The following is a 20392-nucleotide window of genomic DNA, read 5'->3' as shown; positions in this document are numbered from 1 at the left end:
CATGCAACCCTTAAAATAAACTTAATAAGTAGGTATAGTGACTTATCGCTTTTTACATATGGAGAAATTGAGGCACAGAGAAGGTAAATTATAATGAGAAGAACTGACATAAAAATCCAGGGAGTGAAGCCCCAGAAGAGATCACTTTAAACTCTGTTCACTAGAAGTTTACCAATTTTCGCTTAGAATTCCAAAACACCAGCATAAGTGATTATCAGAATGGGCTAAACAGTAAATGAATAACTAAAGCAGACTTTGACCGGATGTTTCAATTATTTGGAGAGTAAAAAAAAAAAACAAAAAAAGTACCTGAGCCACCAGGCCAGCCGAATCAAAATCTCTGGGGTTGGCACTCAAACAGCTGCATACTTTAAAATTCAACAGGCAGTTAAAATGGGCAGCCAGGTTGAGGACCACTGATCCAAAGCGTCTTTAGCTATGTCCGAGTTTGGGAGATCTCAAACTTGAGCGTGCATCAGAATCACCGGGAAGGCTTTGTTAACACACAGGTGGCTGGGCCCCACCTCCTTTCTTATTTAGCAGGTATTGGGTGCAGCCCAAGAAGTTCTATTAAGTTCCCAGGTGATATTGATGTGCTGGTTTGTGAGCACACTTTGAGAACCACCGTCTTAGTAGGTTGGAGTAGGGGTGAAGTGTGGTAATGGAGACCTGGAAGTAACTGCATTAATTCTCCTAGTGTCTCATCAACCCTGATGCTGAAGCATTTCCTCTCCTTTGTTGATTTACTCAATACCATTAATCAGGGATGAAGGCGGAAAAGAGAAACGAAAGATATGAAGCTAGCCGGGCGTGGTGGCTCACACCCGTTATCTCAGCACTTTGGGAGGCTGAGGTAAGCAGATCACCTGAGGTCAGGAGTTTGAGACCATCCTGGCCAATATGGTGAAACTCCATCTCTACTAAAAATACAAAAATTATGTGGGCGTGGTGGTGCACGTCTGTGATTCCAGCTACTTGGGAGGCTGAGGCAGGAGAATCACTTGAACCCAGGAGGCAGAGGTTGCAGTGAGCTGAGATCATGCCACTGCATTCCAGCCTGGGTGACAGAGAAAGACCCTGTGTCAAAAACAAAACAAAACAACAACAACAACCACAAAAAAAAAACCCAGAAGATATGAAGCTAAAGGGAAATGCAGGAAAAGAGATAGAGGAGAGCGATCAACTTCTGGTCAGTAAATGAAAGCTTGTGGCTCTCTCACTGACTTAGCACATGTCAGTGATAGATTAAATATAAAATGAAAAAAATTAAAGATAGCAACACTTGAAAAGAAGATAAATCTTTCTATTTTAGAAAGAGAACAGAAGCACAAGGCAATGAATGAGACTGGAAGACTGAAGAGGCGGCTGTTGGTTCAGGGTATGGAAGGGTTTGTTAATCTAGCTTTTATAGTGTAGGGTCACTCTGTGAAACCAAGGGCAGTAAGAGACATGCTTTTCCCTCCTCAGCAACATGAAAGGGGACTAAATGGTATGTTGCTGAGATTGTGTTGGTATAAACCAGTGATTCTTAACTGGGGGGCTGGGGATTTTGCCCCCTCACACCACCACGGGCCATTCTATCACATCTGAAAATGCTTTGAGTTGTCACATGGGAGGGTGTGGAGGTGCTAGTGCTGTCTAGTTGGTAGAGACCAGAGATGCTACTAAACATCTAACAATGCACAAAAGTGCTGAAGTCCCACTGTATCCAGCTGGTAGAGACCAGAGATGCTGCTAATCATTCTCCAATGCACAAAAGTGCAGGAAACCCAGTTCCAGAACAAGAAACCCTGGACTAAGTACAGCACAGCACCAGGAGCTAGGCCAGGAGGCCAGTTGACTTAGTAACGAGTATGCGAAATGTCCAGAATTACTGTGGGCCTGAATCATCCAGATGTTCATATAGATCTGGCTCTGGGCTGGAGGCCTCAGGAAGAAGCGGTATAGATAAGTACAGCATGAGAGAATGTGGAGTGAAGGCAGGTAGAAAGAAAACTAACCAACTGATCAACAAAACCTCCTTGAAATTTGTCTACAACATGAAATTCCATAACACAGGAAGAAAACTATTAATGAGAAAGAGAACTCAACAAAATCAACCATGAAATACAGGGTTATATCAATTAAATTAAAACAATAGAATAATCTGAAAAGGACTTTAAGAATTTAGGATTCATTAAGAAATAATAGAATACTATCCAAAACAGAATATAAGAATATTTAAAACAAAAACAGGCACATATTAGGCAGGAACGTGGGGGATAAGAGAAACAATTCCAAAAATTGGAAATACAAACTTTATCATTAAAACAAAAACTCAAGAAATAGGATAAAATCTGCATTGGACACTCTAGATAGGGTGAGCAACTTTCCTGGTCTGTCTGGCATTGAAAGGTTTCTAGGACATGGGATGTTAGTGCTGAAACTGGGAGAGTGCTGGATACACTAGGACAGTTGGCTCAACACATATGAAAAAAAGTAGTGAATGGAAAGATGAAGCTGATAAATGGATTTAAGATTCATCAAAGAGAGACACAGAGATAAAAAGTTTGGAACAGCAATTAAAATCATGGAGGATAGGTGATCAGAGACTAGCTTTAATAGGAGCTTTAGACAAAAAGCATAGGAAGGAGGAAATGATAGAGTAATGGTTTTTGAAAAGATAATGGCTGAGAATTTTAAAGAATTGAAGAAAGTCATTAGGCTTTAGATCAGAGGTTGGCAACTATAGCTTGTTGGGTAAATCCAGCCTGACACCCATTTTTATAAAGAAAGTTTTACTGGAGCACAGCCACACTCATTTATGTATGCATTGCCTATGGCTACTTTCATGTTACAATAGTAGAGTTCAATAGCTGTGACAGATATCAGCGGGCCTGCAAAGCCTAAAACATTGACTACTGGGCTCTTTAGAGAAAATATTCTTAGTCTCCTGTTTTAAATGGATACTATGAGTATTAAGCAGGATAAGTAAAAATCAATTCACATCTCTATGAAGCACAGTAAAAGCTCAGAACAAAGATTTTAAAGGGGGGTGACAATTTCAAATACAATGAATGACAATTAGATTTGAAAGCACACTTCCACTGGCAACAAAGGAAGTGAGATGCCAATCAAGTAAGTCTGTAAAGTGCTAAGGAATAGTAACTATATATTTAGAATATTTATAGTCAGCTCAACTATCATTTAAGAGTGATGTCCAAATGAAGTTCTCAGTCATTTGAAGACCTATACTGTATACATGGTAGTATATAATATTCCTGTTCTTCCAAATTGATGATGTTCTTTGACATGACCCTGAATGCATGGGGATTATGCATCCTTATAAATTCTGCCCTGTTTAACTGAGATATGTCCATATGACTTACTTTGGCCAATTAAGTGTAAATGACAGTGATGTTCATTTCCTCCAAGTAGAAGTTTTAAGAACCAGAAATAGAGTTGAAGGATTGTATTCAATGGGCAATTACCCTGTATTAAGATCCTGGTTGTGTTTGGGTAATAATAGTAGAAGTATTGAATAATCTTAGAGATTGTTATTCAGCAATCACAGGAACAGAAAACCGAACACTGCATGTTCTCACACATGAGTGGGAGTTGAACAATGAGAACACATGGACACAGGGAGGGGAACAACACACACCAGGGCCTGTTGGGGGATGGGGAGCGAGGGGAGGGAACTTAGAGGATGGGTCAATAGGTGCAGCAAACCACCATGGCACACAGGTACCTATGTGACAAACCTGCACGTTCTGCACATGTATCTCAGAACTTAAAGTAAAATTAAAAAAAAAAAAAAGAACGTGAGTAGATTAAGACACACACACACATACACACAAAGAAATTGTTAGACAGCAGACAAGAGTTATGTGTACCTGTGCAAGAAGATATATGAATTCAGAGCAAAAGAGCATAATTAAGAAACAATGAGGCTGGGCACAGTGGCTGACGCCTGTACTCCCAGCACTTTGGGAGGCCAAGGCAGGTGGATCACTTGAGGTCAGGAGTTCAAGACCAGCCTGGCCAATGTGGTGAAACCCTGTTTCTACTAAAAATACAAAAATTAGCCAAGTGTGGTGGCATGTGCCTGTAATCCCAGTTACTAGGGAGGCTGAGGTAGGAGAGCCACTTGAACCCAGGAGGCAGAGATTGCAGGGAGCAGAGATCATGCTACTGCACTCCAGCCTGGATGACAAGGCGAGACTGTCTCAAAAAAAAAAAAAAAAAAGAAAAGAAAAGAAAAGAAAAGAAAAGAAAAGAAACAATGATGAACATGGAATTTTATGAACTATATTGATCAGTGTAACAGAGTTGGAAGCCCAGAAGCAGAGTCCCACAAAGATGGGAAATGAACATGTGGCAGAGGAGGCATTAGAAAGTGATGGGGGAAAAGAACAAGCTAACGTAAATAATACTGCAACTAGTGGTTATCCATATCAGCTAATATTAGATGCCTGCCTTGCATCACAAGTATAAATGGTATCCTTATGATTAAAGACCTAAACATGAAAATAGAGTCTTAAAAACATGAACACTTCAAGGAAAAATTAGAAAAATGACTTTAATATTTAAGGGGTAGGGATTAATTTTCTTAAAAGGACATCAAAAGCAGAAATGATAAAGACTTATTTTAAAATTTGACAACATTAAGATTTAAAACTTCTGTATAAAAAAGAGACACCAAAAGTAAAGTTAAAAAGAAGCCATAGACTGGGAGAACAAAATTTGCAATGCTTGTAATTGACACAGGATTAATGCCTAGAATATATAAGAAATTCCTCTAAATCAACATGAAAAAAAATCCATAAAAAATGGATGAAACACATGAGAGATAATTTACAGAAGAGTTTATTGGAGTGGCTAATAAACTTGTGAAAACATGTTTCATCTCAGTTATAATCAGAAAAATTAAAATTAAAACAATAATGAAGTACAGTTTTACATGTAACAAATTGTCAAAACTCTGTCAATAAATATGACAATGTCAAGTTTTAGGGATGATGTAGAGAAATGGCAACTTTTGTACAAGGCTGATGCGAGGTAAATCATTACAATGACCTTAAAGAACAAGTTGCTAATGTTAGATAAACTTGAAGGTTCTCATACCTTCTATGCCAAAGGATATTCATCTACCACTGTTTGAAATTGAAAATAATGGCAACAAATCAAATGTTGGAGAATAGATGATGAATAAATTACAATAGGATTACACAGCAATTCAACAGATTGAATGTGTCCAAAGGGATATTCTTGAAAAAAACCCAGTGTAGAGTGAAAGAAGGCAAATTGCAGAAATCATGAAAAAAATCTGGGCAAAACAATACTATATATTTGGAGATATTATATGTTTTATGGATACACACAGATAAAATAAAAGCATAAAACCATGGCTGGGAAGGCTATTCTGAAAGGCACTTTTAAAAGAGTTGTTTCTGTGCTGTGGGAAGGAGGGACATAGAACTGGAAAAGGGCAGAAAGGGACCTTAATTTTCTCTTTTTTAGTTTTAAAATAGATGCCAGAACAGTAATATGCATTAATTGTAGGTGGTGAGTATGTAAGCATTTGTTGTATTATGTGTTTCATAATAATTTAAAAAGAGAAGGACATGAGAGAAAAGAAAGGGCAGATGGAATGGAGTCCTAGAATTGGGGAAATGATATTGAAGATGCCAAATCAAGAACTGGAGCCCCATGCCTACCCACTTCAAGAGCAAGGGTGCCACAAATTTAGTGTATTCTAACACATGCTCTAAGAAGTGACTCACATCTCCTCCTAGAGGCACTGATGTGTTATATGAGTACAAGATACCAGCTAGAATTTGAGCCTCTTATCCTTGGCTTAAAACTAACTTGTCATAGTACAGGATTTTTTTTTTTAACACAATGGGATAGATCTTGCTGCAGAAGGTAGGTGTCCTCTTTTGCAGAAGGGGAGGATATGAATAGGCCAGGGATGGCAACAGGGGAGTGTGTGGAGTGATTGGCCTCCACAGCTTACCTAAAAGAAAAAATAATCACCTCTCTAATTGAAGGAAGTGGATCGGAACTCCAGCCCTCACAGGGAAACTTCTAGCTCCGTTTCCGTACTCTCAGATTTCCCTGGGACACCGGTTCTCAACTGGGGCTTCCATCACGGCCTACAGTTTATTTATTTTCACATCTTAGGACCTGTTCCCCTCAGAAACTCTGTACTTATTCTCTAACTTGGATGTAGTCAAATTTGGGGCCACACTTTTGAGGGAGAACAGGAACAAACCAATATTTAAGGCCCAAGCCAGGATCAAGGTATCTGGAGAGGATGCACGTCACTTCAGAAGTAGCCCTACCCTCAAAATATGAAGCAGGTAACGGCATCCACTACTCAGCTCAGGTGTCTCCAGTGGCTGCTGTGGTGAATAGTATGATCAAATTCCAGGTCTGAATGTTTATGTCCCTCCAAAATTCATGTGTCAAAATCCTATCCTCCAAGGTGATGGTATTAGAAGGTGAGGCCTTTGAGGAGGTGCTTAGCACATGAGGACAGAGCTCTCACTCTGTGCCTTCTTTCACTCTACATTCGGATATTTTCAAGACATATCCCTTTGGACACATGCAGTTCAATCCAACATTTGACTTGTTGCCATTATTTTCAATTTCAAGCAGTGGTAGATGAATACTCTTTTGCATAGAGCTGCCATCCACACTTAATGCATATGGGATAATAATAATCCTTATAGAAGAAGCCAAAAGAGCTTATTTGTTCCTTCTAGTATGTGAGGACACAGCAAGAAGTTGGCAGTGTGCAATCTGCAAGAGGGCCCTTACCAGACTATGACCAAACTGGCATTCTGATCTTGGACTTTGTAGCCTGCAAAACTGTAAAAAATAAATTTCTGTTGTTTACGAGCTACCCAGTCTAAGGTGTTTTGCTATGGCAGCCCAAATGGACTAAGGCAGCCTTAAGACCCAGCATTCATGTGTGTGGCCACTGCCTGTTCCATAAAACCATCTCTTGTCACTCTCTTCTTCTCTTGCCTATTCTCCAGCCATCCTGGTCTTTTTACAGCTCCAAGCTCTCTCCTCCCTCATCTCTTTTGCACCTGCCACTTCCTCAGCTTGAAATGCTTTCTACCCCCATTTACCCCATGCCTAACTCATTCTCGCTTTTTGGTGTAGCAATGCTCAACTCTCACTGAGCCCCACCTCAAGTTTCAGTTTCACTGGTTTCAGGGCCTGAGAACAGGGATGTTTTATAAGCTGCTGCAGTGATTCCCATGTGCAGCCAGAGCAGAGAACTACTGCTTCAGCCTGAACATCCCCTCATCAGAGACCAGACACCTCTCTCAAGAGGATTTCTCCCCTCCATTCTCTATCTCAGCTCCTCATTTGCCTCCTTCAGAGCTCAGTGCAAGGTATTTTATTTATTTGTTCACTTTGATGTTTTTGATCTATTACTTCCCAGGAAAAGTGGTTCTCCAAGCGTGGGCCCTGGACCAGCAGTGTCAGCCTCATCTGAGAACTTATTAGAAACGCACATTTTTGGCCAGATTTGGTGGCTCACACCTGTAATCCCAGCACTTTGGGAGGCTGAGGTGGGCGGATCACCTGAGGTCAGGACTTCAAGACCAGCCTGGCCAACATGGTGAAACCCCGTCTCTACTAAAAATACAAAAAATTAGCTGGGCGTGGCCGGGTATGGTGGCTCACGCCTGTAATCCCAGCATTCTGGGAGGCCGAGGCAGGTGGATCATGAGGTCAGGAGATCGAGACCATCCTGGCTAACACGGTGAAACCCCATCTCTACTAAAAAATACAAAAAAAAAAAAAAATTAGCCGGGTGTGATGGAGGGTGCTTATAGTCCCAGCTACTCGGGAGGCTGAGGCCGGAGAATGGCGTGAACCTGGGAGGTGGAGCTTGCAGTGAGCCAAGTTCACGCCACTGCACCCCAGCCTGGGCAACAGAGCGAGACTCTGTCTCAAAAAAAAAAAAAAAGAAAAAAAGAAAAAAGAAAAAAAAATTAGCTGGGGATGGTGGTGGGCACCTGTAATCCCAGCTACTCAGGAGGCTGAGTCAGGAGTATCGCTTGAACCTGGGAGGTGGAGGCTGCAGTGAGCCAAGATCACGCCACTGCACTCCAGCCTGGGCAACAGAGCGAGACTCTGTCTCAAAAAAAAAAAAAAGAAAAAAAGAAAAAAGAAAAAAAAATTTAGCTGGGGATGGTGGTGGGCACCTGTAATCCCAGCTACTCAGGAGGCTGAGGCAGGAGTATGGCTTGAACCTGGGAGGTGGAGGCTGCAGTGAGCCAAGATCACGCTGTTGCACTCCAGCCTGGGCAACAAGAGCAAAACTCTGTCTCAAAAATAAATAAATAAATGAATAAAAGAAATGCACATTTCCAGGCCCCATCCTTGACCCTCCCAGTGATTCTCATGCATGCTAAAGTGTGAGAACCACTACCCTAAGTGTACGCCGTGGGAAGCCTGGACACCGTGTGTTGTTCACCCTGCATTCCAATGACTAGCAGAGTGCAGACTTGAAGTGGGAGCTCAAATAAGCTTTGTTGAATGAATGAGTGACAGCACAATTTGACTACACTCCTTTCAGGAGCTCCCATGTAGCTTGAAAACTGGATGAAAGGAGCAAAACAAACCAGAAACCCCAAACACAACTTTTACTGTGTTTTTTTCTGACCTAAGGTTTATGCATAAAATACAAAAAAAAATTGTACATGACTAGAACATCTATTTCTCCATTTCTTCCAGAAAATTCTACAATTTAAAATGTACCTAAAATTACTTTTCAAGTAAACATGTATTATTCTATTGTTTTCATTTTAGGACTGTAAAGTGAGCTGATCTAAGGATACGGATTAAGTCAATTTCCACAGGGACAGATAAAGTAGAATTCTATTGCCTCTTCTCCCACTTCTAAAATCTAGAATCACACTATGAATAAGGATGTAGGGGAACACCTAAGCCAACTCTGTACCTTGACTGAGCCTCTTGAAAGAGGCCTGAAGAGATAGGGTCAAGATTCCACAGGGAGAAACGGGAAGGTTGAGCTGGAACCCAGCACCCCTTGCTAGGCTGGAAGATGAGCCCAGTGTCGTGTGTCCAATGCCCATCAATCTTAATATCTAATGTGTCTATCTTCATAAAACACCAAGTGCCTTTGTGCTTCATTCTCGCACATTTCCACAGTTTCCTTACTAATAAGTTACAGGGAAAGGGCAATAAAAGGTGAACTTCCTTATAACCACTTGGTCCCCTTTTGGATTGCTCCCTTCCTGGACAGTTCAGGAAGTGGGGGAGGTGGGGCTTGGTCACAGTGGTGACACAGCAGATGAGCGTGGGGTGCAGAAGGGAGATATGTAGTCATTAAGCCCCCCTTTCTGGATCCTGGGATGAAGAACCACAGAGCCAGGCATTCCTTCAGTCTCTCATCCCAGTGGCCTCTGCAACATTTCAATAAAGTGCACTTTCTGAAAGTAGGAAAACTCATAGTGACCATAGCAGAAGCAGACATGACAGCTGATCCTCAAGCCTACCAGACACGGTCACCAGCCTGAGGATGGACCTGGCATACCCCTAAAGGCCAGTCCTGGGCTTTTCTTTGACTACCAGCTTGTCTTCCTAGGTATCTACTTTTTCTGAGATGTAACAGAATGTAGAGGAGCTCTGGCTCTGAGAACAGATAGAATTGTCCTCAAATTCCAGGCCCAATATTCAGTAGCTGTGTGGCTGTGAGAAAATTACTTACTCTCTACAAGACTCAGTTTACTCAACTAGAAAACAGGGGGAATAGGAATAACTATTTGCGGGAATTGTTAGAGGAATTTAATGAGATGGTGTATGTCAGGGCTTAGCAATGCTAAGTGCCAGTATCACTCTCCTCCTGCATTCACTAGGAGTTTCTATGCATGCTTGGGAAACTATTTATTTGGGGCTGAAATACAGGAATCCAACATCTATCCAGTGCCCAGCATGTGCCTGTACTGTCACAGGTGCTTTATAATGGCAATCTTACTCTCCACAACAATCCTATGGGATAGCTATCATCATCATCATCATCATCATCATCACGTCATCACCATCATTGGATGAGGAAACAAACCCAAAGCTTAAGTGACTTACGGAAAACAACTAGTAAGCAAAACCAGTCAACAAGAAGCCAGGGATATAGCCTGTTGACTGTATCTGATCTCTTTCAAGGAGAAAAAATGGAGTTTTTTCCTTTCTTTAATATGCTACATGGCTTTCTGCCACTTGTTGCAGAATGTCAGCAGCAATGTTAGGGAGAAAGAAATTAAGGGGAAGTAACTTAATTTTGAAGTATAACCTTTTCATGCTACAAAAATAGGCATGGGTTTACAAAGATAGGCATGTATATGCCATAATTGCACTGGGAAATTCACTTACTGTGCCATTATATAGTAAGAAACTTAAAGTATGCTGCTTAACAACAAGGTAACTTGTGTTAGAAGTTTTAAATATGTGTAGGTTTTCACCTGGCTACTTTGCTAGGAGTTCTGTCAATGCAAAATAATCAGACAAAGTGTATAAAAAATGCTTGTGACAGTCTTGTCTATATCACCATAAGGAAAGAAAAAGAGACAACTGAAATGTCCAACTCTATGGAACTGATTAAAACAAATTGTGGGCTACTACACAGTTATTAAAAATGATTTATCATTAAAAATTACATTGTAACTCCGATATTATTAAAGATATTTTAAATAAAACGTGAGGAAATGGTTCATAAAGCATATAACACTTATAAAATTACATTCCTACAATATGCATTTAAAATGATGACATTCTCGAAGGATCTGTACTAACCTGGTGATTGTCCCTTAGTTGACAGAATTATAGAACATGCTTAATGTTTCATTTCTACATATTTATACTTCTTTCTTTCTTTTTTTTCTGAATACAGGGTTGCCTGGGTTGGAGTGTGGTGACATGATCATTCATCACTGCTGCCTTGAACTCCTGAGCTCAAATAATCCTCCTGCATCAGCCTCCCTAGTAGGTGGGACAACAGGCATGCACCACTAGGCCTGGCTGATTTATTTATTTATTTTATTTTTTATAGAGATGACATCTTGCTTTGTTGCCCAGGCTGGTCTTGAACTCCTCAAGTAATCCTCCCACTTTGACCTCCCAAAAAATTGGGATTACAGGCATGAGCCACGGTGCCTGACCATTATCTATATTTCTAAGAAGTTTTTTTTTGAGAAATATGTGTTACTTTTTTTTTCCTTTTGAGACGGAATTTTGCTCTTGTTGCCCAGGCTGGAGTGCAATGACGCGATCTCAGCCCACTGCAACCTCTGTCTCCCAGGTTCAAGCGATTCTGCTGCCTAGTCTCCCAAGTAGCTGGGGTTACCGGCATGCGCCACCATGCCCAGCTAATTCTGTATTTTTGGTAGAGACGGGGTTTCATCATGTTGGCCAGGCAAGTCTCAAACTCATAACCTCAGGTAATCTGCCTACTTCGGCCTCCCAAAGTGCTGGGATTACAGGTGTGAGTCACCATGCCCAGCCATGTTACTTTTATTATAAGAAAACAATAATCTTTAAAAACATCATTATACCAAACACATGCTTCCTTTTTTCCTGCTGTTATCTTGTTTTGCCTAAGAAAATCCAAATAGCACTTTATTTGGATAAATAAAGTGCCCTTGTTTAAGGTCAAGCTGCTTTCTTTTCTTTTCTTTTTTTTCTTTTTTTTTTTTGAGATGGAGTCTCGCTCTGTGGCCCAGGCTAGAGCGCAGTGGCGTGATCTCCGCTCACTGCAAGCTCTGCCTCTCAGGTTCACGCCATTCTCCTGCCTCAGCCTCCCGAGTGGCTGGGACTACAGGCGCCCACCACCACGCCCGGCTAATTTTTTGGATTTTTAGTATAAGCGGGGTTTCACCGTGTTAGCCAGGATGGTCTCAATCTCTTGACCTCGTGATCTGCCCGCCTCGGCCTCCCAAAGTTCTGGGATTACAGGCGTGAGCCACCGCGCCTGGCCAAGGTCAAGCTGTTTTCTAGGAATCCCGGACCTAAAGACAAAATTTGGAAACATAGAGGGATTTACAAGTCTCACTCCCACCTGAGCCCGAGACTGTCTTCTACAGGTGTTGCCACAGGCAGGGTCATGTGCTAATATTTCCTCCACTGTGTACTCCCCTTCTCAAGACTCAGTGACTTGCACTTTATCACTCTTCCTTCTTCCTCTGTCCCCCATGGCAAGATTACCGTCTCTCACCTCTACTCTTTTCCGTATCCTAACTCAAGGTGCTTTCAGACAATACACAGTCACATCAACACACACCACTGAATGATCCCTTTATTCTCCCTGTTCCAATGTCTGCAATGCACAATCTCCAGCTGAGCAAGCACAGGAGTCATCGTTCCAACTCCTGTCTTCTCACTGGGGGCTGACAAAAGGAAGGTATCCTCTCTGTAATAAGAGAAGGAATAACAAATTTCCAGTCTTCTGGGGGCTGGCAAGAGCAGACAAAGACAGAAAATTAGCTCTCTTCTATACTCTGAGAGCATATGAACACCACGTATATTTTGGGAACCCTCTTTTTTTTTTTTTCAAAGAAATAATGGAAAATTATGAAGCAGAATATTACTGCTGTAGTTCAGCTATGTTATGGGTTAAAGTAGTACCGGGAACCCACTCACCATTTTAAGTATGCTCCAAATAATGACTTCCCATTAATTCTGGGAACACAATCTATCCTAAAGGTTAAGACTGGGCTTTTTTTGCGTCTCTTAATTAAAATAAAAAAAATGCATTTTCAAACAAAAGTGGTCCCTTTGTAAAATCTACTGTGTTATCAAAATGGCAATCACCATCATTAATGTTTCCTAACATTCGCCACTGGAGTCCTTTCCTGGGATCCAAACTGCTCATAACAGGAAACTCAACTAAACTACTGGGGCTGGCACCAAGCTATCGTAGGAGGCAAAGACAAAGAATGCATGTTTTCTTTCTGCAAGACAGTGCTCTTCCCGTATTCTGAAGGCTAGAATCAAAAAAAGGGAACTCTTGAAGCCACGTCTCTCAACTGGCATGAACAAAACTCAGCAGCTTCATCAGCACAAGGAACAAGTGGCCAAGCAAAATCCCAAAGGCTCGGAGGACCTGACTGTGAAGCACCCTCAACCCTGTCTGTTCTATGCAGAGAAGAGTAGCACATTTGCCCGGAGACCAAGGAGAGTTATAAAATCTATTACTTACCATTTTTATTGAGAAGAGTTGATATGCCTGGCACACAGTGACCCCGAAGATGGTGCAGCTTGGATAGTGAATGTGCAAGTCAGCTATGCAGAATGTACTTCCTTTTCTGAGCTGTGTGGTCTGTCCAGCTTTCACACATTGATATGTGAGGCTACATTTGCATGTTATCTCAACCCTCAGAGCATTTGTACAGCTGGCCAGGTTTATCTTGTTATTATTTTTCGGTAATACAGGAACCGGTATAGGTGTAGCTTTGAAGACTGAAAAATTGACACAAAATTTTTTAGAAGTACCTAGATATTAAATTTTGCTATACATTATTAATCTGTTTTATATAAACTCTATATTTTTGGATACGTGTGTGTGTGTGTGTGTGTCTCCATCTCTCTCTTATCTATGAGACACTCACACCAAAATGTGAATAGCATTTGACTTGAGTGGATATATTATTATAAATAATTCTTTTTTTGTACTTTTTGGAGTTTTTCAAGTTTTCTATCTTGGGTATATAGCACTTGTGTAAAAACATAACTATAATCATTATTAAAAAGAACAAAAGTATATGAAAATTTTAATGAGCAACTCCAATTATATTTAAATTCATATTACCAGTATTTAAATGAAGGAAACACTCAGAAGCTTATCATAGAATGCCATTCATTTCCCTAAAAAAAAAAAATACAGCTCAGCCTAGGTTCATGTATTAATTTTGGGGTAATATTTGTTAGCATCAGATGTTAAGGGCATAGTATTTGATCCCAAGTAGTCAGACTTTCCAATCATCCATGTACCTCTCTGAACACATTCTGATATACAGATTTGGCCCCTTTAATTGGAATATATAGCCTTCTACTAAAGTAAGTTCAAGGGTAGAAGGTCATCTTTGTTTTCCATGGCAAAGGAAAGGCATGATTCCTTTTTTGGTGGTTGCAAATTTCCAGATCTTGTTTTAAGTATTACAGTGCTTATTTAGTGTAAGGTCACCAAATTTCTTTACATGATGCTGACCAAACACTAATTAATCTCATATCCATACAAAATCCTTTTGCAAAAAAGATGTTACCTGTTATTTATTCCTTAAAATAAAAATGTTTTCTAAATCAAGACATAATTAGAAATATAGATTAATAGGACAGGCAAAAAGCCAGGGTAGGGGTTGAGTTCCAGAAGTAGAAACTGAGATTGTCCTGAAAACTTTACATATTATAAAGAGGGATATGAGGCATGGTCAGAATCTGGTGGATGGTCAGGAATCTGAAATTGCATATTATCTTACACATAATAAATGCTTAATGAATGAATAGAGGAGGAAGAGCAAAGCAAGAGCGAGGTAGGGGACCCAGGCATACTTTTTAAAGTATAACACATTTTCCAGAATGCTTTGAAATGGAGACATTCTTTACCTTCACTAGAAAGCCTCTTATCTACTGTCTGTTAGAATAGAGATCTTCCAAGTGCAGATACAGCTTAGGGTAAAGAGAATCACTCTAAAGCAATGGTTCTCAACCTGGCTGCACATTAAAATCACCTGGGATGTTTTAAGTCTCAGCTCTCAGGCTTCACCCCAGGTTATTATATGAAAATCTGGGGTTGAAAGTCAGGCATCAGTGTATTTCAAAGCTCACCACGTGATTCCAAGGTATGTGCATATTTGAGAGCCTTTGCCCTAAAAGAAGGAGCAGGTGACTCATATTGGCAAGATAGTGAACAGATCACCAGGCCAGCCTTGTGGGTAGAAATAATCGTGACACTCTGAACTGTTTACTACTAAGTTAATCAGCATGTTTACCCCATGTACTACGTAAAAATTACTTAATCGGGCTGGGCGCGGTGGCTCACGCCTGTAATCCCAGCACTTTCGGAGGCCGAGGTGGATGGATCACGAGGTCAGGAGATCGAGACCATCCTGGCTAACACAGTGAAATCCTGTCTCTACTAAAAAAAAAAAAAAAAAATACAAAAAATTAGCCAGATGTTGTGGCAGGCGCCTGTACTCCCAGCTACTCAGGAGGCTGAGGCAGGAGAATGGCGTGAACCCGGGAGGCGGAGCTTGCAGTGAGCCGAGATTGCGCCACTGCACTCAAGCTTGGGCCACAGAACCAGACTCCGTCTCAAAAAAAAAAAAAAAGAATTACTTAATCTTAGTCATGCTACAATTTCCTCTCTATACCAGTAAGTTGGACACAAATTACATGATAAACAGGAATCTAGCAATTATTCAGTTAACAGTGTAATTTATTGGGTAAGTCTTTGGTTAAGAGAACTTTGAATTTCAATTCATCCATCTAAATTCCATTTCAATTTGTGCCTATTTTCAAATGCAGATTAAAGTAATTTTTAGTTGTTATTGAAATAAATTTAGTGGTCTTTCAAACACATATATTTAAGAAAAGTATTTTTGGCTAAGAAAAAAAAAAGTTAAGAGTTGAAGCTTCCGGCCGGGCACGGTGGCTCACGCTTGTAATCCCAGCACTTTGGGAGGCCGAGGCGGGCAGATCATGAGGTCAGGAGATCGAGACCACGGTGAAACCCCGTCTCTACTAAAAATACAAAAAATTAGCCAGGCGTGGTGGTGGGCGCCTGTAGTCCCAGCTACTCGGAGAGGCTGAGGCAGGAGAATGGCGTGAACCCGGGAGGCGGAGCTTGCAGTGAGCCGAGATTGCGCCACTGCACTCCAGCCTGGGTGACAGAGCGAGACTCCGTCTCAAAAAAAAAAAAAAAAAAAAAAAAAGAGTTGAAGCTCCCAACTATAACTTGTAGTCCACAAGTATATTTTCACATTTAGTTTTTAAGGCATAATCATGTTATTTTTAAAATATATGTCAAACATCACATATATGAGTATATCTCCTGTGAAGCCAAAGCTCAGTACATAAGTTCCTGAGCAGGAAGATGAAACAGGAAATGCAACATAGATGACAGAGAGCATAGTGATACCATCTGAAAATGGTAAACCTATGTTTTCGCAGTATGGGCGCTGCAATTATTCCTGCTGGTAGAAGGGAGAAGTAGCTTACAGAATGCAAAAGAAGTTATAATTCTTTAAATACTGGGGCATACACTCTCTTTTCATACATTTTTATTTTAGAAAACAGTTTTTGTTCAGTCAATGGGGCAATGAATGAGTCTGCCCCTTCAGTATTCACTGAAGGTGGTGGCTAGGTGGAGACTGTGAGGTCTAGAAGAATGGGGTGGCTAGGGAAAACCAACTTCATTTTTTAAACTCAACTTGCAAGTAGATAAAGGAGAGAACACTAATAAAATTTGAGTAATATTAATGATCATTACTGAGAAGCATTGTCAGTGTTTTATCCATTACGCTTTTTCTTTTTTTTTTTGAGACGGAGTCTTGCTCTGTCCCCCAGGCTAGAGTACAGTGGCACGATCTCTGCTCGCTGCAACCTCCGCCTCCCGGGTTCAAGCAATTCTCCTGCCTCAGCCTCCCAAGTAACTGAGATTACAGGCACATGCCACCACACCTGGCTAATTTTTGTATTTTCAGTAGAGATGGGGTTTCACCATCTTGGCCAGGCTGGTCTTGAACTCCTTACCTCATGATCCACCCACCTTGGCCTCCCAAAGTGCTGGGATTACAGGTATTAGGTTTTAAAAGAAGCATGGTTAAAATTGTTAGCATAGAAGGTTAGAAATAGTTATAAACTCCGATACATTTTCTTTTTTATAACCTGAATGTCTAACATTTTAGACAAGAAACAAGTAGCCATCTACTCTACGTGCCCAACATAAATGTGCCTGGCCAAGACCCCTGAGATAGAACAGAAGGATGTCGAATCTCACCTTTTCCAGGAAGGCCTCTCTGCTGCTAGCTCACTGATCTCATCCTTTTTCTGGAAGCCTGCAGGCCACACTACAAAATTAAGCTCTTTTAACATGTTTGCCCTTTATGGTTCTCTAATTGTATTGGATGTATTAGGTTTGGCTCCTCAACTAGATTGGAAGCTGCTCCAATGAGAATTAATTTTCATACTTCCTTTTCTCACTCTAAGGTCAGCTTTTTTTTAAACACTTTTTCTTTTTTTTTTTTTTTTGCGTCAAGAGTTCCTCAGATGAAAGCAATGTTTGTTTTGTACACTGATTCTGCATGTACAGCCTTCCTTGAAGCCCATTATTTATAGGAAACTATAAGAGAAACTTTGGCTAAAATATCGCCAAATACTACGAGATGGTCACTACAGTGCTGCTCTTTGATCATGAAATTAAAGCACACTTACAAGCAGATTCATAAAAATTCAAGGAAATTCAGTCTCCCTGCTTGGCTAGATACGAAATAGCAAATGGGAAGTAGCAGGAAAACGCAGAATAAGAACAGGCATGCTTAAGAAGGCTGTGCAGGAGGAAGTGAGGACTTCCTTGCTTTGGGTTATTTCTCTTTCACTTTTTGTTTTAAAAACAAAGTGAACTTTTTCACTCCTGTATTTTCTACTTTTAATGAAAGAGGGTCTTAACTCTTCAGAACATCAGTGCTCTGGAAGAAATAGCTTATTAATCAACTTACTTTGATTAAAAAGAGAGTTTCCACCACATTTTAATGGAATGAATAGATTGTATTGAAACTCAAGAAAAGAAGGGAGCATTTGTCTTTACAATTTAAACCCAATAGCAGATGAATGTTTACTACTGTAAAAACAATCTGCTAAAATAGGCCAATGAAAAAAATTAATCTAGACTTCACTTAAAGAGTTTTTATCAAACCAGTTAACCTGCAGAGCAAAGAGACAAAGAACAAAGCTTATAGAAGAATTCTAGGTTATATATTACCTTGATTTGTTTTTTGTAATTTTGTGCATTATTTGTATCACACCCTCTCTTTGGGTCTTTGGGGATGCATGAACTCTGTGGGTCTATTGGGTCCTGCTGTTTTCTTCTCATGATTTCTCACATCGTTTGTCCTTGCATATGTGTCACAGAAGCAGAATTCTAAGTCATAATCCCTTTGCTTCAGTGGGTCTCCAAGACAAGATTTAACTGACACACATTCTCATGGGGCCTTATTGCTTTTGCCATTTGGTTAATGATAATTTGCTCTTTAATGAATAAAATAAAAAAAAGGTCCTACATCAAAAGGGATCTACTTCTCATTTTTTCTCCCTTCCTTCCTTCTTTCCTTCCTTCCTTCCTTCCTTCCTTCCTTCCTTCCTTCCTTCCTTCCTTCCTTCCTTCTTTCTTTCTTTCTTTCTTTCTTTCTTTCTTTCTTTTTTTTTTAATTATACTTTAAATTTTACGGTGTATGTGCACAATGTGCAGGTTTGTTACATATGTATACATGTGCCATGTTGGTGTGCTGCACCCATTAACTCGTCATTTAACATTAGGTATATCTCCTAATGCTATCCCTCCCCCCTCCCCCAACCCCACAACAGGCCCTGGTGTGTGATGTTCCCCTTCCTGTGACCATGTGTTCTCATTGTTCAATTCCCACCTGAGTGAGAACATGCGGGGTTTGGTTTTTTGTCCTTGCGATAGTTTGCTGAGAATGATGGTTTCCAGCTTCATTCATGTCCCTGCAAAGGACATGAACTCATCATTTTTTATGGCTGCATAGTATTCCATGGTGTATATGTGCCACATTTTCTTAATCCAGTCTATCATTTTTGGACATTTGGGTTGCTTCCAAGTCTCTGCTGTTGTGAATAGTGCTGCAATAAACATACGTGTACATGTGTCTTTGATTTATAATCCTTTGGGTATTTACCCAGTAATGGGATGACTGGGTCAAATGGTATTTCTAGTTCTAGATCCTTGAGGAATCGCCACACTGACTTCCACAATGGTTGAACTAATTTACGTCCCACCAACAGTGTAAAAGTGTTCCTATTTCTCCACATCCTCTCCAGCACCTGTTGTTTCCTGACTTTTTAATGATGGCCATTCTAACTGGTGTAAGATGGTATCTCATTGTGGTTTTGATTTGCATTTCTCTGATGGCCAGTGATGCTGAGCATTTTTTCGTGTGTCTTTTGGCTGCATAAATGTCTTCTTTTGAGAAGTGTCTGTTCATATCCTTCACCCACTTTTTGATGGGAGTGTTTGTTTTTTCCTTGTAAATTTGTTTGAGTTCATTGTAGATTCTGGATAATAGCCCTTTCCCAGATGAGTAGATTGCAAAAATTTTCTCCCATTCTGTAGGTTGCCTGTTCACTCTGATGGTAGTTTCTTTTGCTGTGCAGAAGCTCTTTAGTTTAATGAGATCCCATTTGTCAATTTTGGCTTTTATTGCCATTGCTTTTGGTGTTTTAGACATGAAGTCCTTGCCCATGCCTATGTCCTGAAAGGTATTGCCTGGGTTTTCTTCTAGGGTTTTTATGGTTTTAGGTCTAACATTTAAGTCTTTAATCCATCTTGAATTAATTTTTGTATAAGGAATTAATTTTTGTGTAAGGAAGGGATCCAGATTGAGCTTTCTACATATGGCTAGCCAGTTTTCCCGGCACCATTTATTAAATAGGTAATCCTTTCCCCATTCCTTGTTTTTGTCAGGTTTGTCAAAGATCAGTTGGTTGTAGATGTGTGGTATTATTTCTGAGGGCTCTATTCTGTTCCATTGGTCTATATCTCTGTTTTGGTACCAGTACCATGCCGTTTTGGTGACTGTAGCCTTGTAGTATAGTTTGAAGTCAGGTAGCGTGATGCCTCCAGCTTTTTTCTTTTGGCTTAGGATTGTCTCGGCAATGATGGCTGTTTTTTGGTTCCATATGAACTTTAAAGTAGTTTTTTCCAATTCTGTGAAGAAAGTCATTGGTAGCTTGATGGGGATGGCATTGAATCTATAAATTACCTTGGGCAGTATGGCCATTTTCATGATATTGATTCTTCCTACCCATGAGCATGGAATGTTCTTCCATTTGTTTGTATCCTCTTTTATTTCATTGAGCAGTGGTTTGTAGTTCTCCTTGAAGAGGTCCTTCACATCCCTTGTAAGTTGGATTCCTAGGTATTTTATTCTCTTTGAAGCAATTGTGTGAATGGGAGTTCACTCATGATTTGGCTCTCTGTTTGTCTGTTACTGGTGTATAAAAATGCTTGTGATTTTTGCACATTGATTTTGTATCCTGAGACTTTGCTGAAGTTGCTTATCAGTTCAAGGAGATTTTGGGCTGAGATGATGGGGTTTTCTAGATATACAAGCATCTCATCTGCAAACAGGGACAATTT

At 40.3% G+C, this 20392-nt stretch overlaps 1 protein-coding gene across 2 annotated transcripts in view; it reads right to left on the bottom strand.

The window, feature by feature from the left end:
* Nucleotides 1-18097, bottom strand: part of FYB1 (FYN binding protein 1) — a 176119-nt gene extending 158022 nt beyond the window's left edge. The window contains exons 1-2 of one of the 2 annotated variants that reach the window (XM_063619547.1): nucleotides 17999-18097; nucleotides 17018-17087 (exon numbers count right to left, since the gene is read on the bottom strand). Coding sequence is in view for 1 of the 2 variants with exons in the window: in XM_055246070.2 (XP_055102045.1) it covers nucleotides 13220-13222 (3 nt within the window). In the remaining variant the exon portion in view is untranslated. Of the gene's footprint in view, nucleotides 1-13219; nucleotides 13423-17017; nucleotides 17088-17998 lie in introns of those variants that run through there. The other variant, XM_055246070.2, reaches the window with a different exon arrangement.
* Nucleotides 18098-20392: the final 2295 nt, after the last annotated feature.

Source organism: Symphalangus syndactylus, chromosome 16, assembly GCF_028878055.3.
Source record: "Symphalangus syndactylus isolate Jambi chromosome 16, NHGRI_mSymSyn1-v2.1_pri, whole genome shotgun sequence".
NCBI lineage: Eukaryota > Metazoa > Chordata > Mammalia > Primates > Hylobatidae > Symphalangus > Symphalangus syndactylus.
The sequence above is the reverse complement of the archived record's forward strand: the minus strand, read 5'-3'. Positions and strand labels throughout refer to the sequence as shown.